General features: G+C 37.0%; 1 protein-coding gene across 4 annotated transcripts in view; it reads left to right on the top strand.

The window, feature by feature from the left end:
* Positions 1-1,848: 1,848 nt before the first annotated feature.
* Positions 1,849-26,212, top strand: part of PEX5L (peroxisomal biogenesis factor 5 like) — a 243,904-nt gene continuing 219,540 nt past the window's right edge. For all 4 annotated transcript variants that reach the window (XM_002814329.6, XM_002814326.6, XM_002814327.6 and 1 more), the window contains exon 1: positions 1,849-2,317. In XM_002814329.6, the coding sequence (XP_002814375.1) occupies positions 2,297-2,317 (21 nt within the window). In that variant the 5' untranslated portion in view covers positions 1,849-2,296. The remainder of the gene's footprint in view (positions 2,318-26,212) is intronic.

Raw genomic sequence — 26,212 nt, 5'->3', positions numbered from 1 at the left:
TAAAATCTGCAGTACTTGAGGTCTCAGAAAATCAGTCCTCATCTTTTCTGAACTGGGAAAAAAAATGTCTGTTTGCATATTCATATATCATGGTTGGTAATTTACAACTTCCTTTGCATACATTCAGTCCTCAGCAGCTCTGTGCAGCACACTAGGTAGATATTTGTCTTATTTCAAAATTGAGGAAATAGAGAGTTGGTACACTTGCCCAAGAGAGCAGTGAGGTAGTGAGATGGAACTAGCACCTCTTGTTGCTGACTCCAAGTCCTGTGCTGTGTCCTATAAAGAACAATAAAATAAGAACTGGATGGCACTTTACAATTTACAGTGCTTATGAACATAGCTCAATTTTCAGGGTAAAAAAAAATAAGTTTTTTATACAGAGTTTAGACATGAAAAAACTGATGTCCAAAGTAGTAAAAGGAAATTGTCCAAGGGTAACTACTGGTGGAATCTAATAAGAATCCATGTCTCCTGCTTACAAGTCTTAGTCCTTTTGTGTTTGTTTGGCTGGTTGTTTTAGGACCTCAGATGCATTGAATTGGTTCATTTCACATTCTTTTGTTCATTTCACATTCTCCTCATTAGTCCGTACATGGTTCTATTTTATTTAGTTACACAGTAATTTTTAATAGGATATTAGATGTCCTATGAATCACTACCTGGCATAGAAGATAAGACATTAACATCTAACCTTCAAGTGAAATGCTTCCCCATCTCTTTCCCTGCTTCCCCTCACCCAGGGTCACCAACATTCGGAACACTATATTCATTATTCCACTGCTTTCCTTTTTATATTGTTGTATATGAATATATGAATACACATTGACATTTCTGGGGGTTTTTTAAACTTTATAAAAAGCATATTATGCTATATGCAATATTTTGGGGATATCATGCTGTACATAATATGAGGGGCCTGTAGAATTGGAGATATTTTTACCAACAAAATTAGGTAATCACAGTATACACCACCCCGTGGTGTGTGTGTATATATGAACATTTATTGTGTATTGTGTAGACACATCAAACTACCCAGTCTCAACTTGAGACATATTTAAATGCACTCTTCATATATGTGTGTATGTGTGTGTAAGTGTATAGTAGCAAAGGTCTATTCATTCAACAAATATTTATTGTGTGCCTGCCATGTGTCAGGAAGTACTAAATACCTTACTGTGCACACCCGTGCAAAACCAAGTGCAACACTCCACCCCCCCTAAAAAAAGTCCCTGATCTCATGGAAATAACATTGTACAGAGGGAGAGACAGACAATACATTTAATAAATATGGAAAATATAGAGGATGTTAGGTGATGTTACATGCTAGGGAAAAAAATAAAGCATGCCAGATCCTTAGGGACTAGGGTTTGCCGTTTTAAATAGAATGCTCGGCGATGAACTGGGGATGAGGGGAGCGGGGAGTCTTTATTTAACGGGTGATACGGAGGTTAACTTTCTAGAGCTGAATCAGAAGCGAAGTAAACTCTTCGGCAACCCCCGCACTCAGCCTATAATGTCTGTAAGATAACAGGCTCAGTCGCGGTGGATGGCCCCCGGAGAGACGATGCATGTCTTCCCGCCTTTCTTCCAGCCGGCCATCCCCTCCGCTAGAATCGCCCTGCCCGCCGACGCCGCACCTGAACGCCGCGCTGCGGCCGTTGTACACCAGCGCGACCACCGCCCGCCGGCACCTCGCCTTGCCGCCGCGCGCGCGCGCAGCCCCGAGGACGCGCTCGGGGAGCGCGCACCGCCCGGGGCCGCCCTCGGGCCGCTCCCAGGCCCCTGGGAACGCGCGCGCGTGCCCGGCCCCGCGGCCTCTCGGCAGGCACGCGGCCGGGAGGACGGCGCGCGCCCCGCTCGGCAGCTGCGGCGGCGGCTGGTGTAGGCGCTCACGTCAGGACTGGGAGGAGGGGGTTCGCAGCTCAGAGAGTGAGAGAGACATGAGGCAACCTGGCAGGAAGCGAGAAAGAGTTCGGCGAAGAAGCAGTGAGTTCTAGAGACGCCCCGCGAGCAGGACCCACGCCTGCAGGAGAGCGTGGCCGACCCGGCTCCTCGCTTTCTCTGCGCGCTCTCCCGCGTCCGCTTTCAGCACCCCGAGCGGAGAACAGTTCCCGGCAGTCCGCAGCGCTGCCGAGTGGCCGCCGGCCGGCCGAGTACCCGGCGCTCCAGGGGGCTCAGGAGCACCCTCTGAGAACCCGCTGTGCACCCACCTTCTCCCCTCTTTTGGTGGGCAAGTAAGCACGGGGAAAAAGCGTCCGGTGGCCTCAGGGAGCCCTGAAGAAACCGAAGCAGAATGTACCAGGGACACATGCAGGTAAGACATTTCTGTAGGGCTGGAGAGAATTCTTGGGGGCTAATTTAAGAGCAAGGCGGTTCACCAAGTTTCTGTGGTCAAGTGCTGCCTTCGCACAACTCAACAAGTGAAGTGATGCAACATGACCGTGACATTTCTGTCCGGTGCTGCCGGGAAAACTAGACCGGTTTCCGAGGGTGGGAGAAGGGGAGGGAAGACCTCAGAACTTCGATTGGGAAGTTTGTTTTCCGTGCATTCCCTGAGCCTGTTTCTTTAAACAGGATCAAGGAATCGAAACAGAGGAGACCCTGGAGATGACCGTGTTTCCGTTGTAATCCTATTGATGCATCTCAGCATGTATGTCAACTGAAGGGCAAACAATAATAGGAAAGACAAAGCTTTTCCTTTACCGTCTGAAAAGGTTGCTTGACTTAGAACACTCTGTCACTTTCGTTTCATTTTTTAAAGTGTTATATTTAAAAAACGATTTATACTGTATTTTCCCCCCTTCACATTGTGGGACATTGCCATCTACTCCAATAGTCACAGGATGACTTGGGAGGATGAATTTCAAACACATGTCCAAGAAGCTCTAATGTTTTTCAGGGGAGGTGCTGCCTCCGGTTGTTATTAATGTTCTTCTGAGCTGAGCCGCTGCTTCTTTCCGATGCAAACACTCTACTCTCTTGGGCAAGATTACTTTAACCTTGACTCCAGTTCTCATTCATATGGTTGGTTCTTTCTTATAAAGGCAGATATATGCTTTGGGAGAAAAATTAAATACTAACTCAGCTTTCTAAAGTATGAACTGGACTCTTTATTGCACCTAAATGGTTTAGTCATCAGGTTTGGTGTTTGGGCTTCCTTTACATTCCAAAGATGGTCAAATACAATCATTATGTGTGATGCCTTTATCCTGGTGTGTAACATTTATGAATACTGAGGGTTTTGCTTCTGTGTCTTTTAGAGCAATTGGAAATAGATAAATATGTTGTTACATTTGACTTAGTACTACCCAGATTTAATTTCCATATCTTAGGGAAATTATTTTGGACTATAATCCATTTTTAAATAAAACACAATATTTCATCATAGTCTCAATTTTTATAAGAATTCTCAATATACAGTGCCAGAATTCCAAAAGATTTCCCATATGACTAACATCATCCTGTTTTGAAAATTATTAATGTAATTATATCACATTTGATAGACAAAAATTAGTGAATGAAGTATATTTTTAAATATTATATATGATCAATGTGATCTGCATGTTTCTTATAAAAGCTACACCAATTGAAAAGTTTAGTAACAAAGAAGAATTCAAACAACGACTGCTGAAAAAATTAACAAAGAATTATTACTATAGTTTTATGCTTCATCTTCACCCAAGAATGATAATTACAATTTTATATATTATCTGTTTTTTAAACAGTTTCTTCACAAGGGTAAAACAGGAAGATTTTAATAGTCAACCCTCAAAAAATTGTTCATTTACACAAAATTGACAATTGACCACTAAAGGGAAATTAACAAAAACTTTGCACAGTATTGTTTTGTTGCTTAAAAAATATGTTACTGTGAATGAAGACTTGAAGCAACAATATGGTAAATTCATGCACCCAAAAACAATTTTAACTCAATTTTCTCAATTATCTCAAAGGAGAATGTTATTGAAACTTGAGTTGCCTGGAACAATGTCTGAGGGTTTAATTTCACTTAGAAAGAATAAACAAAATATAAGACTCTGCATATTCTCCCAACTTAATGTCTTTTGCTTGTGCACTGCTGTAACAGCAAATATAATGACTTGCAGTAAAACTCACAAATCTTTGCTGCCAAGCTTAAATTAAAACATTACTAAATAAAGACTGTAATCAATACATCCACCAAAATTTGAGAGCATAATACTTTTTTCCCTACTTACTATTAACCATTAATGTTAAACATAAAACTTCCGAGGCCTTAGTAGGTACATTTAGTAGTTATTCAATAGTATGATTATCTGAGTGGGCATCTGCTCCCCCCAACAAAAAAATACCTATTACAGATTGATTTATAATATACTTGTTGGCTTACATTTTAAACTCATATCTCTTCCCCAAAGAATATTATTATCCTATAGACAAAATAACGTTTCCTTATCAGAGATACTATCATCTTCCTGTGTGTACCTGACTCTAATCACAGATAAGAAGAAACACATTCCAAACACTCCAAAATGTGTATAATTAAAATCTGAATCCATATTTGGTAAGGTGACCAGGGATAAGCAGATTTACTAACACTTCTGCCAGCTTTGGAGTTTATTTGAAACATAATGTTACTTGACTGATACCTTAAAACAAGAATGAAACAGAAATGTTTGCAATCATTTGCTATGCATTCTAGTTCTTCTCTTTTCTGTATCCAAGAGACTTTAAAATAAAGTGCTTTGTAAATTAGCAGTTTGAAGTAGGGGCAGGTGTTCTCAGGAAGACTTAAAAATAGTCTAATTTAAAACTCCTGTGGTGCCTTTGTTTTTGCAACTTAATGATTTTGCAAATAAAGTCTATTAATTCTCATATATATGGCTAATTCATCTGGTTTATGGTAGAATCTGAATTCATTTTAGAAACCACAGACCTTTAAAAACGCACATTTGGTTTGCTGTGCTAGTTCATTAGAAAATAAAAGTTGGCATCTATTACAGATAGAGCATAGAGTAACAGATATTTCTTGGTTTCATAGTAAAAGCCACAGGTATATTTCTTAGGAGCAGGGTCCTGGAGCTATGTTTTTATCCAGCTGCCTTACCAATTATTTCCAAGGGGAGTTAGTCACCCCAGTAACTGAAGCAAAGGTTGCTTCCTTTGTGACTGTTTTAGATTTACTTATTTTTTTTCTTTTGACCAAGGGCACGGATGATGATTGAATATACTTTAGCATCGGTTCTGATAAAACTCTATTGCTCATAGAGGGCCTATGGTCTTAATTCCACCAATACCTCTGTATGTTCAGGGCTGAGGTGATTATTTGCCTATGTGCATTTGAGTTAACATTTCCAGTTAGAGCAAATTATTACGTGTCTCTCAATATTTTCTTAACCAAGCTGTTTTTTTTCTGGGGTGGTATAAATACAGAGAAATGTAATTTCAATTTTCTACTAAGATTTTTTGAATTGTTATTGAAGAATCCACAGTAATGGGTTTTTTTAATGAAAGAAAGTTATTTCAGAAGGCAATCAAACAAAAAATCTATTTGTAATTGTAACTGATCTTTATTATAGGCATTCAAAGCAGACTTTTTGACTTATTCAAGCTGTCTGGGAATCATTCCACACCCTCTAGCTTCATAAGACATAAACTAAAGAAAATTTTAATGACAAAAATTGTAAGATTATTAAGAGCTCAAAAAGTAGCCATTTGTTTTCCCCCAGGGGAGTTTTGCATTTGTTTTTCTATATGACTTTACTTAAGATTTTTCTTAAAATCTTCACAAAGGGGAATAGCTTAGGTAATATAAGTTATGTTACTACATTAGATCTCGCCCCTGGTGATTTATTTAGGTTCACTAGAAACAAAACACATAAGAAACCAATTGAAGGTAAGACTGTAGAATGTTGTTTTCAACACCCTAAACAGTAGGTTATCATAATTGAGGCCCTCAGCAAAACTGTAAAGCAGATGATATTTATCATGGGTACTTCCACCTCTCTAACAGATCCACTTTTTTCCCTCTTGGTACCACCTTTTTTTATTCTTGAGACAGGGTCTTGCTCTGTCGCCCAGGCTAGAGTGCAGTGGCCCAATCTCGGCTCACTGCTTGCTATGCCTCCCTGGCTCAAGCAATTCTCCCACCTCAGTCTCCCAAGTAACTGGGACTACAGATGCATGCCGCCATACCCAGATAATTTTTGTATTTTTTGTAGAGACAGGGTTTCGCCATGTTGTCCAGGCTGGTCTCGAACTCCTGAGTTGAAGCGATCCACGCGCCTTGGCCTCCCACAGTGCTAGGATTACAGGCATGAACCACAGCTCCCGGCTCACCCTTTTCTGTCCTGTGTTATTTCTTTCTTAACCCTTTGCTAAGGCATTAACTGCTAGCGAAGATATGACTAATAGCAATAAACCACCCGCACGCACACACACACATACACACATTTTCAGAGGCGAATCTTTGAGATTAGTTTAGAGTTGGAACGGGGGTGGCATTTTCAGGAGAGCGAGCAGTGCTGGGGTTTGTTGTGTTGTTTTGGTCAGTGGTCGCTGCTGCCTTCCTCTCCCCCTTTTCTATCCAGTTCAAGTGGCACCTGGTCTTCTTCCTCAAATGTCATAAGTAATGATGAGCATAAGTATGATGAAATATTAACTAGAACTCTATTGAAGCAAATTCATGTACATTTAAGCTGTTGATCAAAATTATGACACAAGCTCCAGCAAGATTCTGAAGTGTTTTCCTTTATATTCACATGCAAATCATGTTTGGTATGGATGTAGTGTTGAGCTTTTAACACTTGAAAGTTATAATAGTTGTGGTATGCATTAGCAGAATACTTGATTAATCTGAAAAATCTCATTCCCCAGCCATACTGGCCAACAGTTTATATACTTACTATAAGAAACACAATAGAGTCTTTGTAGATTTTATTTGTGGTTTATAAATATTCCTCCTAAAAACATGTGTTTGAAAGTAAAAATTTCATCATATAAATGTTTTTATTATAAAACATTTTTAAAGTAAAAAATAAGAAAAGGTTAAAACACAACTTGTTAACTCTACAATTTTGAATCTCTAGTATTACCACTGCCAATCCTGGAAACATTAAGATGCGATACACCATGTAGTCAAAACATCTGGCAGGCTGCTTTTTTACACTTTTCATTGAGATCACATGTTTCCAGCATAAGCTAAAGCTGTTAAAAGGTTTTATATTTTAAAATTACCTTCTTGATACATTTATAGGATAACCAGTGTGCAATTCTAACGCTAAATGTAAAGGTAAACCCCAGCCTAGTGTGTCCTTATTAGGAGACCTAAATCCAATCTGAATGGTTGGGACATCTAAAAATATAATTTCAAATATGCTGACAGAGAAAACTAGTTACCAAGTTCCTGAAACATTTTTCACCTTTTTATAATTCAGAACGTATAAAACACAAATCATCTTGAACTATTGCATGGATCTAAGGCCAGAGTGCTATGAAGTGGGGGTTATGTCTCTTTCAGTGACCTTTTCCTTAACCCCCACCTCATCCACTTCTACCTTACCTCACCTATACCATTCCCTTTAGTAGGGATACCAAATGAGAGACTTTCTTTCCCAGTCTGCTCAGAACAATTATTATAGCTTATATATTACTATATTATAGAGTATAAACAGGAAGATAGTTAATACTCTATTCATTAACTATCAAGACAATTCCTCAAGGTATAATAATACAACACACTGCCAATGTTATCTTATAATGTCATGCTGACTGATTCTTACTAGTTAGTAAGCAATATACTATTTCTTTTATTAAAACTCCATTAGATAAATATCCGTTGTCATACTCCATGTAAGATTTCACTAAATGGATCAAACTTTTGGATTGTTTTTTAGACACCACTGTTAGAAATAGCACAGATGAAAAATAATGAGCTCATTTAGATAGGAGGAGGCTGTTTTTGCCATTCCATTGAAAAAGAAAAAAAAGACAAAAATCCCTGCCAGCAGCTCCAAAATGGGGTTAACCTGACCCAAGTGAAATAGTTTGAATTTCAGGTGCATGCACAGCTCCCCGAAGTTTCTACTCATGTGCACATACCTCTGGAAAACCAGATAAACCCTGCAAGTGAGACTTGATGTAGCAAGTTATTTTCCCCAAACAGAATGCCATATGGTGATCTATGAATCATGGAAATTCCAGAAGAATGGTGGTGTTGTGATGCCAGAAATCTACCTAGGGAGTCACAAAATCCCCACTCCCACACACCCTCTTAAAACTCATGTGGTTCTTAAAACAACTGGTATGGTAGAGGAATTCATAACCATGTCATATGAATAATGATTGAAAGAACTGGGGATATTTGGCTGGAAAAGTGAAGATTCAAGGAGACCGTGATGACTCTATATAAGTGTTTGAAGGGCTGGCTATTTAGGAAAGGGATAACATTGTTCTATACAGCCTTGAGGGTTAAATCTGGTGTTAAATTAGGGTAAGGTAAAAAGTTTCCTCAAGGTGGAGACAGTAAGAATGTACTGCATATAGCACCCAGTTTGGCAAGATGCCCTCTTGGAGATGGAAGAGGCGTAGGGTGAAGGGAGAGATATGGGTGAGCAGATCACAGCGACACTGTGCACACATAGGCCCCTATTCCAAGGCATTATGCCTTGTGGAGAAACCCAGTGAAAAGCACCATGGGAAAGACCCACACACTAGGTATATGTGAGTTTGTGTCCCTATCAAAATGGTTGTAGTCGACTGAAGTAATGACCAGCAAAATCCAACATTTCCTGGGAAAATATTCCCTGTTCGTCAGTATTTGGGTGGGCATTGACAGAGCCCTGCCAGTACTATCATGAAAAGTGATCAGAAACAGTAAAAGGCCAGAAAATATGGAAGCTCCTTAAGAAAGTAAGAAAGAAGAAAAATTAAAACACCATGAGCAAATGAACCTGCTAGAGCTGCAAAGCACCCCTTCACCTCCCTTCACATGGGTGTTAACTGTAACATGTATGCGCATCCTCAGTGATCTGCTGATCATGTAGGGATATAACATTTGATTCGGCAGGGGATTATGTACACATGAGATACATGGGAGCTTATTAGAAATGCAGAATCAGGTCCAACTCCAGACCTACTGAATCAGGAACTGATTTTTTTCAAGGAACCCAGTGATTTATATGCACATTAACGTTTGAGAAGCACAGGTCTGAGAAAACTGTAGGTAAAAGACAATGTGTGATCTATTGAGCTGAGACCCTAGCAGAAAGCTTAATTCCTAGGTAGCTTTCTCACATCACAGAGGCAAGATGAAGTCCCTGAAAGAGGAGCTGGAAAGAGCAGCTATCACAACTATACTTGAATAAAAATGTCTTCATTATATTGACTCCATAATGACCAGCCAATTTGTTGTAGTTTTTCCTTCTGGAAAAATGCACAACAAACCTATGATGCTTCACCTAACACATTTGTTTTATTTACAAATAAATAAATAAATAGTTTTATTTATTTGTAATTTATTTTAAGGGAGTGGGGACATAATAGTTCTCTAAACAGTTTGTTTGGAGAACAAACAAACAGAGGTGGCTCATGCCCACAATCCCAGCACTTTGGGAGGCCAAGTCAGGCGGATCACCTGAGGTCAGGAGTTCGAGACCAGCCTGGCCAACACGGTGAAACCCCGTCTCTACTAAAAAATAAAAAGCAAACTGTTTGTTTAGAAAACTATTATGTCCCCATTCCCTTAAATCTTTTCTCCTCCAAGATAAACAGTGCACTCAATCATTTCTCATAATGATATTTCTGATGTTTTAAAGGCTCCATGAAAATGGCCCTCCAAACAAGACACACTGCTAGAGATGTGATCAGGTGAATTCCAACCACTGCGAGATTATCTATCTCTTGGGAAAGATACCTATTCAGACAGCCTAAAAGTGCATTAGCTTCTTTATATTGTTCTATAAAGTGTTCTGATGTTTCTATTCTCTAAATCACTTGAGGGTTATTTCACAGGTATTTGGTCTTTATACCAAAATAATCTTAAATCTAAATGTGATGATTAAAATATTCTGGGTTAACAGTTCCTTATGTCTCCAACGATTGTGCTAATGTTCAATTTTGAGGTCACAGAATCCTTTGTTTAAAGAACCTTTGAAAAAGTTTTCTTCAACCATCTCATCCCACAGATGGGGAAACTGAGGCCCAGAAAAGTTAAAAGACTTGCTCAGAAAGTCCCACGCTGGTTAGTTAACAGAGCTAGTGCTAAAGTGAAATCTGCCTTACCCTGGTATGTTATTTTCATTACACCATTATTCTCTATTTTAAGACTTATTACATTCAAAAATAAACATGAAAATAAATATTACAGTAAACCACTAACAGTTTCCAAATATCTAGATGTTTGGCATTTAGTCATTAAAATTGATATTTTTCTGCTTTTTCAGTTGTCATATAACTATTTGATATTTTATATGTTGCTTTAGCAGTCATTTGACTAACGATGGAAGAAAATACGGCCTGTAAGCATGTTTTACAAGTGAAATATAGTGCCCTGAAAAATTGAATTAGAAATTTAGAACATTTCTTGTTCTAAAGGTGTTCACCACTGTTTCTCCTTGGACTGACTAGACTGGCCATTTGAATAAGCATAGAAAGAATGATGAAGATTTAAAAATTACCATTTTGCAATCACCATAGTAAAAAGTGACTCAAATAAGAATGATTAATGGATGTTAAATCTGAGGAGGAAGGCAGTTTGGGAACAGGTATTTACATAGCATCAAAATGTCATCCATAAATTACAAAAAAAAAAAAAAGGAACTTTTAAATGGCTAAATTGGATAACACCTTAACTAAGTCATCAAAATCAATATCACCAATAATGGACAGATGGAGCATGTGCCTCTGGATACGATGTTCTGAAAAAGAGACAGCATCACTCAGGTAATAATCGTGCCAAAAATGAACAACCTGAGTCTAATGATGAGAAAACAGACAAACCCAAAATAAAGGCTACTCTATAAAATAAGCAGATTGTGTTTTTCCAAAATATCAATGTCATGAAAAACAAGAAAAAGCTGAGAAGCTGTTACAAATTAAAAGGAGACCAAAGAGATATGACAACTAAATGCAATATATAATCCTAGACTGGATCTTGGGCTAGGAAGGAAATTGCTGTAAGGACACCCTTGGCACACACTATCGACCAGAACTCATATATGGACTTTTGATCAGTATTATTTTTGTTTTTACATTTTTGAATTGGATGACTATACTGTGGCTATGTTAAAAAGAAATCCTTGTTCATAGGCTATACACATACTGTATGAAGTGATAAAAAGCATGGTGTGTATATTTAATAATCTTATGTGTATGTATGTATGTGTGTGTGTATATATACATAGAGAGGGAGGGAGAAGGAATGAAAGATAATGATAAAGCAATACAGCAAAATATTAACAACTGCTAAATCTGGGGAAAGGGTATATGGGAGTCCATTGTACTCTTTTTGTAATTTTTCTGTAAGCTTGAGAGACTATTTCAAAATAAATAATGTGTTGGAAAAAAAGTACATTGGGGCACTGGCAGACTTCTAGATCTAGGCTAGGGGTGAAGGGCCCAGGGAACAGGCAGGGGCAGAGCCCAAGTCAAGCCCTGAACAGGTCAGTGTGGACCCCACTGCTGCCTTCACAGTACAAAGAACAGCAGAGTTTGCACCCTGACTCAGCAGGACTGAGACACTGGTTCCGCAACTACCCTGCTGCTGCTGCTGCCCACAGAAACCCCATGTTACAGCTTCAGTGGCTGCCCTTACTGCCAGGATGGACTCTCTACCATGGCTACTTGTCTGTGTCCAAAATCCTATTTCAAAATGGAGGGCAGATATGGCTGATCGGTGGAGCTGAGCCACACGTTCATACCGGGGCTCCAAGATAGTCTGTAAAAGTGCATATTGGCTTCTCACTAAGACTGAGAGTGTGGGCAATTTCCCAAATGTAGAAAGAGAGTTTAGATTTGGGGAAGATTTTTAAGTGAATGTCCACCGTAACATGTCCAGATATTGCTTGAATGTAAAATAAACACCTTGGTCTCTATCTTGATTGACTAGAGTCCAGCCTGGCTTGAGAGATAAGAGTTGAAAGGAAATAATTCTCTTTAAGCCTGCTTTTATTTACCTGCCGTTAGAGACAGGACTCTAAGAGAATATGGTAGAACTAGCTTATATTGGCTTATTAAATCATGTAGCAGAGAAGAGCAGAATGGTTCCTCTATCATTGATCAATGTCCATCTACTGCTCACTCCTCTTCTTTTTGAGATGTTAGAAAGAGCCATATGAAGAGTTTAGTAATTAATTAGGGAATTAAAATACATATCATGTACCTTAGTGATAAGAACATCTTTTTCCTCCATGTGCAGGAATTGAATGTAAAATATTCGGCACGTTCATATTTCATATTCATCCAAAGGATGATGATAATCAAGATGCCCTGTGCATTTGAGTCATTAATATTGATATAGTCTCTTATATAACCCTTTAGGAAGATTTATGTAAGACAAAAAGAAAGTCTTCTTAAGCTTGAGGAAAGATTAAATTAAAATGGAATCTTGGAGGTGTAAAGGTCTTTAGAGTTCACATAGCACAACTTGGTCATTTCACATGTGAGGAAAGTGAGGGCTAGGTCTTGATGGCTCAGATTTCTTCAATTAATTGCCTATTCCCAAAATGAAAAAAAAAAAAAAGAATGCTGAAAGGCTTTTGATGACATTCATCATACATCGCTTAATAATTCCTCACATTTGAAAATGGAACAAACATAGTGCTTAAGAGCTTCTGCTCCAGCATAACAGCCCCAAGTTCAAACCATGGCTTCACCACATAGTGTCTATGATTTTGCTCGAACTTACCCTCCATAACCCCCACTTTCCTCACCTATGACAGGGAGATAAAAAAAAGTACCCACACATTGTGATGACTTCGTGAGGACTAGATGAGATAATGAAGGTATAAGGGTCTTAGAATATAATAATTTATCAATTATACTAGCTCTTATGTTTTTATAGAGCTACCAAAATATTTCTTACATATCTGTGGAATAGAGTTTAGCCACAGCGTGCCTGTTATACCTGTTGTTCACAATAGTGGTAGATGCTTACTTTTCTTGTTTTCTCACAGTTCTAGATTTTTTTTTATTTCCTCATCCTCAATTCCTTGCCTTACATACGCTCTGAATGTTTACTCATCCGTCACTATTCCCTTCAAATGTTACCCCGTTAGTGAGTGCTGCTCTGTACAACCACCCCTCTCCCAGCAATGCAGAATTAAGGATGTTTTTCTTGATGCTTCTTTAGCAGCTTATATGCATTGATAATACAATACCATAATTAACATATAGTTTTAATTATTTATTTTTGTCAGTCTTCCCAACTTCTTATAAGCTCATCTGTGGCAGCGACTATATCCAATACATCTTTATATTCTTGGAGACTAGTAGTGCGAAGTATATACTCTTTATGTAGTACTTATTGAATGAATAGATGACTTGATGATTAAACGAATGAATGAGTGAATGAATGCTTGAAATACTCAGAAGAGTCCTTACTGTCCTGAGTAAGGACTCCAAAGTGCAGTTGAGATGGTCTCCCTGATGCTAAGATACACACAGCCTCAGGATCTGGTCTATTCCCATGAGCTGTGGAAGCAAATGCATATCAAGTGAAGTTTCTACACACTCGAAATGAAATCAATTACAGGGAAACCTTATAAACCTTATAATTAGATTGCCACTGTAATTAACCAACACTCCACTGTCAAAGCAGTCTACGCAGTTTGATGGGTTCAACCTCTTTAAATCTGGAGGACAATTTAGGGCTGCAGACTTAGAAATATAATAGATTCTTCTAATGGTTTCTAACTGTATCTCTAACCAGCCAAGGTCACGTGGAATTAGAAGTCATCCCTCTAAAGTTCTAGACACCTCCTCACCACTTCAGCTGGTTGTCAACAACAATTTTGATAATAATGCTAACACACACACCCCTGAGACAACTGAGACTACGACAGAACGTTATGATGTTGGAACTGCTGTTGGAGGCTGTCATTTGCTTATACCTTGTTGTAAGGGTTGCTTATACCCCCAGCCCTGACCTCCCCAGTTACACATGCATGCACATGTGAGCTCTCTCTCTCTCTCTCTCCCTCACACACACACACGCAGCTTTTCACATCAGATCCAAGGAAGGAGCTGTACTCACAATGGTCATCTAGTGGACTTGTCTATTTTGTTCACCTGTCTGAACCATGGGATCTTATTATATCTCACACAGTTCCTCTTTTTTTTTTTTTTTTTTTTTGAGACGGAGTCTCGCTCCATCTCCCAGGCTGGAGTGCAGTGGTGCAATCTCAGCTCACTGCAAGCTCCGCCTCCTGGGTTCACGCCATTCTTCTGCCTCAGCCTCCTGAGTATCTGGGACTACAGGCGCCCGCTACTACGCATGGCTAATTTTTTGTATTTTTTTCTTTTTTTTTTTTTTTTTTAGTAGAGACGGGGTTTCACAGTGTTAGCCAGGATGGTCTCAATCTCCTGACCTCGTGATCCACCCACCTCGGCCTCCCAAAGTGCTGGGTACAGTTACTCTTAAATGTGAGCCCGAAATATGGAGGAGTGATTCTTCCCATTCAGTTACAGGCTAAGAAGATTCAAAAATCACATGTCAACACAGAGGTCTTTCTAAAAGGAGACAAGAAATACCAGTGCCAGTGACATGTAGTACCTTTTTGCAAATAATAAAAATGTACCCTTTCTGGGTGAACCAAATATGCAAAGACTATGTTTTTTCCTGGGGGACACAATCCCACACCCAGGCACACACTTGGTATGTGAGGTAGTGGGTTGGATTTCAGACCTGAATAGTGCCCACCCAGACATCTTTGCACAGCCAATCTGCACAACCATATGCATGGCTTTGAAGGGGGTCTCCTCTACCAAGGAGCTAGGTATGGCTCTGAAGGGGGTCTCCTCTACCAAGGAGCTAGTCTCTCTCTCCCTCTCTCTCTCTCTCTCTCTGTGTGTGTGTGTGTGTGTGTGTGTGTGTGTGTGTAGATGAGTGGTGAAAGGTGAATAAATTAGCTCTATTTTACCAAATATATTCAAACACAAATTGGATGTGTTTGCTAAGGCTTTTATAGAAGATGTTCTCTTTAAAGGATTACTGGCTTTCCTTCCAGCTCTAGGATTCTATTATTATCAGGCCTGTAATTAGTGATATAATACATCTGTGAGTGCTTGGTCAGGGCCGATTCCCCCAGTTTACTACTAACCATATAATGGAAAATACATTTTAAAATTTTGCTATCATCGAGATGCTTGATGTTTCTTACGAAGCCAAAGATCGGCCTCTCCTAATTCTTCAGAGGACATGCTGTTTGGGAGCATGCTGCCGTGTGTCTCCTCATTCTGCAAATAAGACATTTTCCTGTAAAGCTATCCCTGATATAGCAGATTCTTATTTGTGATATAATACTGATATCTCTGCTACAATAGTCACTTTTTGTGAGAGTGAGATGTTCGTGAAAGTTAATCTTTAGAGTGCCTCAGTGAGGTTGGCAAAAGATAGATATTTTATCTCTGTCATGCTGATAAAAAGAATGCAGCATACAGGTTTGACCACCTCCCCCAAACTTACTTGTCAAATCAGTTGGGGACTGAGGAGTAGAATCTGGGTCTTCTGTTTTTCACTCTATTGCTTGCGCCTGCATAGCAAATTCAGGCCATATCTCCATGTCGGTACCTCAGCCGCTGCAAAATTACTGAACTAACAGGAGATAAAATGATTTTGCAAGTTTTCTGGAATATTGCGGTGGCCTTGGAGGGTAGAAATCACTGATGCTTTCTTTCTACCACTTACTCAACACAGATGTCAAATCCGTATAGCTTTACCCATACTCTACACTCAACACCTGTAACATTTATACATGTAATACTCTGAGAGCACCTTTGTGTAGGATGGGGTGCACTTGCTTAGTGGAGTACAAAACAGCCAAAAAACACCCATCTTTTATGCAGAAATCCCCTCTAGAATCAGAAATGCCCAGAAGGCCAGAATAATATTGAGGCTATGGGATTAACCAGAGCTCAGAAGCCCAATGTGGAGACACTTTTCAAAAACCTCAATATTATCTTGATTGTATGGATAAACCAAGCTGAAATATCCCCGCTCAAAATTCTATTACTTACCTAAATATTTTTATGTTTTATTTTGTACTTTGCTATCGTAAAACATTCAGCATTAATAAGGTGGTTAACCAAGTGTTTCATGTGTTACTTTAATGTTTTAACCTCCTTTAAATTAACCCCTCTTTTAAATACAAGACTTTACTTGAGAAAAATCCGTTGCTATTTATTTGAGGGAGTTCTCTTAATTTCTTATGATCTTAGACAGCCATTTATGCAGAGAGAGAAAATACCAGCTTTGTTGAAAGGAAACTACTTCTAAATGGCAGGATCAAAATTATTGTGGAGGAAATATGCACAGCTCTTATTTTACTAATCTCAATTCATATTAAAATATCTATTTTAAATGGAACATTTGTTCCCTAATGTCTTAAAATTAATTTTCAACTTTCAATTAATTTAGGAGTGTGGAAGGACTAAGAAGTAACATTATAAAAATCAGAATGTGATAGCATTGATCAAATTATTCAATGTAAAATTAAAATGCCAAAATAAAAATCATGTTTTCTTTCATAGCTGATTTTGTTAAACTTAATATTTTAGAAATCAACTTCTAGCACATTCCTGTGATTATATTCTGGTTTCAGAATCAATAAATAATAGAAATTAAATGTTCTGTGTTATATCAAGGAAGCATTACTCCCATCTTCTATTTTAAGAGTTAAAGTACATGTGTTTTGAGGCCTCATTTGTCGAAAATTGTTATTTTACCTGTGGCTTATACTGCACATAATTCTGGTGTTTTAATAAATGCTTAAACAGATAAAGAAATGTTAAAGTAACTAAGCCAAAAACATAATCTGGCATCTATGCTCATCCCCAATATTTGTCTACAAACCAGTTACATCTCCCCAACTTAACACCAGTCTCACTAACTGACTACCTCTGCCTGTTCCAACTCAAAGTCAACATGTTCAGATATGGACTCATTGTCACCACCACCAACTGTACCAACTTCTGTAAGGCCTACCTCTTGCCCTGTTTTTCTGGATTGTCTAATAGCATCACCATCCACTCAATTGCCTAAGTCAGAAACCTGAGAGTCATCCGCTCCTCTCTCATATCATCCTTTTATTTGGAGTCCTTTCATGTTAATCATCATCTATAATAGTGTTTCTAAGTGCAATCATCTTTAGAATCATTGTCTAGAATGCTCGTTAGAAATGTAGATTCCTGGACCCCACTGCAGCCCTGTTGAATAAGGCTCCCTGAGAACGAGGCCTGGGACTCTGATTCCACAGTTGAACTTAATGCACACTGAAGTATGAAAAACACTGGCCTCCACAATAACATATGACTTATAAGTCCTACTTTGCTGTTTTCTCATCTACAGTGTCCTCATAAGAACTCCTAACTCAAACCTTACTAGATTTTGAACATGTCCCCAAATTGGACTTGTGCCTCCATGCCTCTGGCCTTCTCTAGTGATGTTCTCTTTGACCGGGTCACCCACATTCTCACCTACCTGACTGATCCTTGCTTATCCTTCAAAATCCAGTTGAAGGTATCACTTCCTATAAGGAGTCTTCCGCAAACCTCCAGGGCTGGGTTAGATGCCTTCCTCATGTTCTCATAGCACCCTGAGCCTGTGCAGAAATCAGTCTCAGCTCCCCTTACCCTACTTCTTGGTGGGGTGGTTCTCTTGGCTGTATCTTGTTCATCTTTTCAACCCTGGTACCTAGCACAGAGCCTAGTCATGTTGGGTAAGCAATACATGTTGGATTAAATAAAGGATCATTGAATGAATTCATCTTTTAATTAGCCTTAATTAGTCTGCTTGGTTTGATTTAAACTTCTGAAGAGTCCCATAGACTAGTATAGATTAAGCACTTTATCTAGCATCTTTGAAGATGAAATTAAATTATTATGAAAATGAACTATTCCCTTTAAAAAATCAATTATTCTTGAGTAATGCATTCAAATTCCTGTCTGATTTTTTTTAAGGCAGGTGTGAAGAACAAAAGAAAGAATATAAGCCAACAGGCAAAACACTTGGATCCCAGGCCTGTTTCTGCTCTAACTAGTATACGACTTGGGAAACATCACTTTATCTCTGTGGGTTTCAGTTTTCTCATTCACATCACAAAAGGACTAGGTAGAATCTGAAGCTTTTCCCAGTAAAATAATTTTATTATTCTAAACTAAAATTTAATAAATTAACATTTTGAGATAGTACTTAATGTAATAAAAAAGCAATTTAAATAGTATCTAGAGTTTATCATGTGTATCAATGTTATATATAAGATATATGTAAAATAGGATATATGTGTAAAATTAGATTTTATTGGGGGAGAAGCTGTTGATCTAACTTTATGATAAAATTAAACCAATGTTATATTTATTCTACTTTTTCTATTTAGTTGTAATATTTTGTTGTATTGGTTTAAATTTTTATTTTATCAATTAATTGCATGATTTGCTCATTATATGAAATGAGAATCATCTGTCATTTATCCCCATGGATTATATAATTGTAAGTGAAATGAATATCATGGCGTTATTTGACTGAGAAGATTATTTTCATGTTTTTCTTCTGGTTTTTAAGACATGGGGGAAATTTTTGATGAGATGTTAATCCAAGTTGTAGCAATTCCTACCTGTGTGACCTTGGACAAGTTTCTTAATCTCTGACCATCTCAAATTTGAAAATTGAAATGTACATTAATTCGTTAAGAAGCCTAATTGTTTGATTTCTGACTCTTGTCGGTAAGAACATTCACAGATTTGTTGCCAAGTTTTAATACTGGATTCTCTGCTTTAGAAATGTCCTTATATTATTGAGGGGGGACATTATCCAGTTGATAAAGATTATCTCATTAAAACAGAGACCACTACTTCCCATCATTTAAAATTCTACAATAAGATGATCATATGGAAATTATACCCTCAAACTAATTAATGGAATAAGTTAGTTGCAGTGGGAAGTATTTCTGTTTCCTTTTATCTCTCTGATTTCCTCAGTCCCAAGGAAATACAAATATTTTCATTGACAGTTATATTAGATGCAGAATTGTGAATTGCCTTTGGTATACCCATTTAGAGAGAATTGAAGGAGGAAATATGATGATAAATAAAAATGGGAAACTAGAACCTCAAGGTATGCGTCTACCTTAAATCACTGAAATTGCCTGTTTGCACATTTAAAATGAGGTATCCTCATAAGTCAGAAGTAGAAACCAGAGGCTAAAATTCCAACCAGAGCCAGGAGCACACTTTTATAGAATGTTAGCAAATTTGATACCTTGGGGCAGTGAAAGTTCTTGGCAAACACTGATTTACTGGAGATCAGAAAAAGTTGGTTGACTGGGAGGAACATTTATGCATTTATATATGCATTCTTTAAGTAAGCATGATTATATGAGTGAATTACAGTCTACAGAGAAACATAAAATCCCAGAGACCTGGAGTTCAAATTATTGACTTTATTTCCAACTGTGACCCTATATGGCCTTAAACTAACCTTTATGATCTATTCCACGGCCCTAAACACAGCCTACAAGACGTTACCCTACTGAGCAATGGAGAAGATTGTTTGGCACACTTCCTCCTCACGTTCCACTCCTTTATGCACACAATTAAAATAGACACTAATACACGGAGTTAGAAGACATGGATTTCTACATATTGACCATTCACACCTGGTTGTGAAATACAGTTGATTGTATTGATTTCTGTGGCTCTATGATGCGTTTAATAGAGTGGCCCAAAAACTCTAGCCTTGCTGTTCTGGATTTTAACAAACAAACAAACAACAACAACAAAAAAAAAAAGACAGACAACTTGAACAAATTGAATCTGCAACAACCTTAGAGAGCCATCTCAGAGGCAGGGGGAGCCCTTTGAGAAGCATAGCAACTGGATGTCACCCAGTAAGACAGGCAGGCCTGGGTGAAAGGCTTCCTGTGAGCTATCTAAATGTTTACCTCAAGATTTCTGCAAATTCATGTGTGTCATTTTTCATTTCAGAGCAGCACCCACTCTCCTATTAGAATGAACAAGGCTCCCAGGCCAACAGAAGCTCTTCCCCTCTCTAAAAACAAATAAAATGAAAGGCAGGTTTGGAAATGACTTGCACAGCCATAAATATTGGCACTACCTTTAACATGATTTTCACTTCAAAAAATATGTTTTCATTTATAACATAGTTTATATTCATAACCACATTGTCAAGTCAGAAGGACTGGCCGTATCACCAACCAAGGCACCGATTGTTAGTTACCTGTCATCAACTGGTTAGTGGTAAAGCAAGACTATGTTGCATTCTGTGTTATTTCTTTTAGAATATTCTTACATGAGATATTCACTGGCTAAAATGGTTCCAGCCCATTCAACAGAAAGGTTAACACAGACCTACCAAATGATGGAAAAATTGCAAATATAAAACTAATCATGACATAATATATATGTATAAAAATATTATATGAAACAACATATGTTTTACTTTTGTTCGTATGAGGTATATGGTATATATTAATAGATGAGGAACCAGAACACTGCCTTTGGTGGGAAAGGATGTTCTGATGTAACGTATATGTTCCATTCAGTTCCTGACACACTGTACAACCATAATAAATAGAAATTGCTGAAATCCACTTTGCCTTTTGGCTATACTCCCAGGAAAGCTTATCTGATTTCCAAACTGTGGGTGCTAAAATAAAATCTGAGAAACACAGAGCAGAATAAGAAATAGATCTCTTCAGCATATCTGATATCCACCTACCCTGAGTCCTCATTCTTCATCTTAATTTTTCTTTATTTTGAACCTTGATTCCTTTCTCCGAACCTCAACCTTTTCTCAGAAGTGATTATCCAAGTGATGTTTATGGAAGTAAATACTTATTCATTCATTCGTTATCAAATATTTTTTAGCATCTTATCTTCTTACAGAAACAAAGCTTTATGATATTCCCTCTCATTTGGGAACTTAAAAGTTAGCTGAAAAGACACAATCAAACTTATGTAGGAAGATCAGATTTAAATAAAATAAAGAAATAATTAAAGAATTGTTATAAGGAAATCTAATTATATATAAAGTATATGGAAAATGGGTATTTGAAAATATGGCTCAGTTGTACATGAGTGACCAAAGTACACACTCAGTTTGAGAGTAAATAAATGGGTCATATGTATACTGTTTTGGATTAAATATTGAAAGATAGTCCCCAATCAAATAGAATGGTTTTTAAAATCTCTATTAAAAATGGCAACTTTTCACATAGTTCACACTGATAACGGCTTTAAAATACATTTTAGGAATGTATAAAGAGAGAGAAACTTGCAAAGGCATCCTGGGGCTTGAATCTGTAATCCATATATTCTTTTTTCCAGTGTTATTTCAAAACCTAGATGTTATGTGAGGAAAATGTCCCTTTCCCAAGCAGCAGAGAGAAAATCATAAAAGATATTTCCGTCTGGGGATGTGTAAACATTTAAGTTTGGTAAACAGCCATTTCAAGCTATTCATAAGTCAAAAATATGGTGGCGTAGTGGTTCTCCCGATTTCCTTTAGACCAAAATTTAGACTCAAATCTGTAAACAGATCTTTTTTTATTTTATCATGACACAGCTATTTACCCACTAGAGAAAATCTTGTATAGATGTTAATCTAGTATAAAATTTCATCATGAAAATATAACTTCATAAATAAATATGATGTGTTAATGAACATTACTCACTCTTTTTACATAAAAAGTTAGCAATAAAATATGAAATTAAGTATTTGGATTCATGAATCTATAATGCTCTGTTCTTTAGGATTCCTGTGGAATTAAGTATGTTTATTAACAAAGCAAATGATCAAGAGCATAAATGGAAAGCTATTTACATTTGTAAGAAATGTTCAAATATAAATGCAAATAAATCAGCTAAATTAATAAGTAGGAACATTTAAGAATAACACTTTACAACTAAGTATAGATTTACATCAGAAAGGTGATAAAATCCATCAGCAACCCTGTCTGAGTCCTTGGAAGTTTAGCATCATTCACTTCATGGGTGAAGGTCAAGGTCAGGCATTTATTGAGAGCACCCTCACCTCTGGAGCCCCTCTGGCTCCAGCTGCACCGCTGGTACATGTCTACTTCTTTTGCGATAAAAAACTAGCAAGAATTTTCTGTATTGTTCATTCCTGCATGATAACTGAACCAGGTATATTCAAGGACAAATTAAACAACCAAATTAAAGGTCAGTTGCAGAGATAGGCGAACTGTATTAGTACCTTGTGAATCTCATCTATTTTAAATTAGAAATTTCTTAAAGACAAGGGTATGATTTTAAACATTCACATATATAGAGAGATAGATATATAAAAATATTTCATAGCACTGAGCTGACATCCAATTAATAGGAGCCTAACTTAAACATTAGAGATAGCAGTAAGGATTTAATAAAATTTTAAGTACTATGATCTAATCATTGATCAAAGTCATCCTTCTCCATGGTATGACCTAGCCACATTTTTCTGGAGATAAGATTAACACATTAGAATAAAATTAAGGATAGAATTAAAAACAGAAAGATAAGATATTGAGTGTTGGTGGTGGTGGTGGTGGTGTTGTTACAGCACTTACTTGTCTTTGTGGAAAAGAATGTTTTTTCCCCAAATCAGTCATGCTCACTTGTTGTGACCTAAATCACTATCAGCCATTATTTCTCTGTCTCTATAGTTTAAACCCAAATATCCCATTATGCCTTTTCATAATTTCACGTGTTGATTATTCATTCTACTTTTACACTTTTGTTTATTTATTATACATTATATATAATATATTATATTAAATATTAAATATTATATGTTATATATTATTATATTCTATGAAGTACCTCCTATGTATCAAGACAAAAGTCAAGAAAAATTAGTTTCAAATCTCTTCTATCATTGCCCTTCATTCTTCTGACTTAAGTCTTCTCTATAGCTTGGCTTCCTCACCAATAGTGAGGAGATTAATATATAGAATGGTCTGAGGCCCCCTCCAACTCTGAAATTCTAGTTCATGAATAACCATGGCCATCCTCTCAGTTTGTTTATTTTGTGAATTCCCATAAGTCCATGAAAACACTAAGGAACAATTCACTATAATTAGACATCAGGGATACTGCTTTGTTTTAGTTTTTAATAATATGCAATGATGATAATTTTAGAGATTCTCTCGCCACGTAAGACAATTATGGATGTTTCTACCATGAATGGAGTCCTCAATAGGAAACATTTTTCTTCTGTTATACTAAGAGCATGACATTAGAATTAAAACACACACACACACCTCGTTTTGGAGAAAACAAGTTTTCTATAAAATATAATTAAAATTCGGTAGCTCATTCACTAACTTGGCAGAGGTGGGATTTGAACCAGAAAGTTTGGCTCCAGAGTCAACTCCCTTGTATACAATATTATTTAAAAAATGTGTTTTAAGCATTAATCAAATGTTAGCAGGAAGGGATACAAAGATAAATGAGGTGTGGTTCCTGTCCTCAAGGGGTTTACAGAGCCAACCCATCTTCCAGCAAAACATTTCTCTAAGGCTCTGCTAAGGGATGAGACAGAGCCCTTTCTGCCGGTAATCCCCACAGCACTTCATCTGTTTCTTTCTCAGAGCACTTTTACAAGTATGTTATTGCTATTTGTGTTTACCTCTCACATTTCTTGCTTGAAAAGAATATACCTTATTCATGTTTATGCTCTATGTCAGTGCTGAATAAAATGGTTCTGCAATAACAGAAATAGGTACTGATGTTTATATGTAGCAAGCATCTTATGGTAAGTACAGTGCAAGGATGAAATAAAAGCCTTTGGTGAAATAGCTGCAATTGCAAGATCAAAATCACCATAATAATCCCAATTCAGATTTTGGGATTTGTTTGTGGTTTTTCTTTGTTCCTCTACTAGAAAAAAAGAAAAAGAATTTAGTGGAAAGAGACTTGCCTTATTTTTTTTCCAGTAGTATTATACATATAAAATAGAACACACACTTTTTATAATGAATTTTAAAACTGTTTTTATATGACTTAAAAGTTTAGCTTCTTTTAAGTCACACTACTTTCTGCGGTTTATTTTGTTTTTCCAAACAATTTTCCAGATTTAAACTTTAGACATGCTTTATAGAGACTAAAACTCTAAGCTTATCTTTAAAGTTTTAATGAAAGTAATAGCCCTACTTTCCTGTAACCTGGGAGTTTTGTGTCTCCATTCTTTTTTTTTTTTGAGTCGGAGTCTCGCTCTGTCGCCCAGGCTGGAGTGCAGTGGCACGATCTTGGCTCACTGCAAGCTCCGCCTCCTGGGTTCATGCCATTCTCCTGTTCTCCTGCCTCAGCCTCCCGAGTAGCTGGGACTCCAGGTGCCCGCCACCACGCCTGGCTAATTTTTTGTATTTTTAGTAGAGACGGGGTTTCACCGTGTTAGCCAGGATGGTCTCCATCTCCTTTGTCTGCATTCTTTAATCTCTTCTTGGTATTAAGGTGATGTGCATTAGACATTGTCCCTTAATTGAAGCACAGAATTCAGAAGGATAGTTCCTTCCTCAGCTAATAATTTTTTAAGAGAAACTAGTGACATGACACAGAAAACATAAAACACATTTCATTAATTTTCATTCTGCTTTCATACTCTTCAAGGGCATGAGCATGGATGCATTACTCCCTTTCCCACCCAGTAGTGCCAAGACTTCTCAATGCCTTCAGTCCATACTTGTAGTTATTGCAGTTTGCAATGGAATATGACAAACAAACATGCTAAAAAGGTTTAACAAAATGTAAAGGGCAATTAAAAATTAAAATTTGATTTTTTATTATGAAAGTCACACGTGTTCCTTGTAGAAAATTTGGACAAAAAGAAAGGTAGAAAAAAGTTAAAAATCATTCATAATACAATCATTATTATTTTCTTCCAGTTGTTTTTCCTGTATTCTTTCTACAAGTGGAGGTGAATACCCTCAGGGAACTATGAAATACAAATTACATTTTATCCCCATTGTTTGAATAATAATTACAATAGCTAAATTGTCTCGAATGCTTACATATACCAGGCATTCTACTAAGGATATCACATACAAACTTCAATCCTCTCTGGCAATGCCATCAATTCTAAAGAAATGTTTTGTGGTTCCAAGCCATAGTTGAAGACACCAGGTAGAGTCACAACTAATTTGGATCACTTGTGACTATGGAGCCCTTAGTCACAAGTGATCCAAATATTATAGAAAATGAGTATTTAAATGATAAATTAAAGATAAAAACGTTGGTTTAAGGAATTTGTTTTGTTTTGTAAGAAAAGTAAGAATTTTAAGCATGGTAAACTTGTATATTGTTGTTGCCCAAATATATTCTTTGCCATCATTTTGATTTACTGAGACCTAATCTGGGTATGAGAAAAATAAAGTATTGAGAATTTTAAACATACACTTGTGTGCACACACATGAAGACTTATATGTGTTGCATTTAATGCTTTAACATTACAAAAAGTGTCATGGATAATACATTGCTATGGCATATTATTAAGAACCAATTGTTTATAGTTTTGTACTTGTATAAAATAATCTGTGCATGTTCAATTTTATAAACGTAAATGATGATTTACTCAAGAGAGCAAAACTGATCATTTTTCCTAAAATGAATTCAATCCAGAAAGAAATACTGCTACCAAAACTACAGAAAGCTCAATTGAGGACCATTGCAGTTTCTTACAGAAGATTGCTGAATAATTTTTTTTTAAAATCACTTTGTAACATAATTGTGAATAGAATTTTATTCATTTTAGCTCCATGTTATGAATACTTGATTTTTTTTCAGTGTGATTCAGAGATGTGTTTTTTAATTAACTTCGCATCCCAAAGAATAGTTTGATCATATAAAATTAGAAAAGATTTACCATTAGGTCGACAACCTAATAAGATATAGGTATTAAAAATGGATTATCACAGATAATTTAATTTATTCTTCAAATGTATGCTATATATTTCATATACTGGAATTTATTATTCCCTTGTATATTTCATAAAATAAGTA

This window comes from Pongo abelii, chromosome 2 (assembly GCF_028885655.2).
Source record: "Pongo abelii isolate AG06213 chromosome 2, NHGRI_mPonAbe1-v2.0_pri, whole genome shotgun sequence".
In the NCBI taxonomy this organism is placed as follows: Eukaryota; Metazoa; Chordata; class Mammalia; order Primates; family Hominidae; genus Pongo; species Pongo abelii.
The sequence above is the reverse complement of the archived record's forward strand: the minus strand, read 5'-3'. Positions and strand labels throughout refer to the sequence as shown.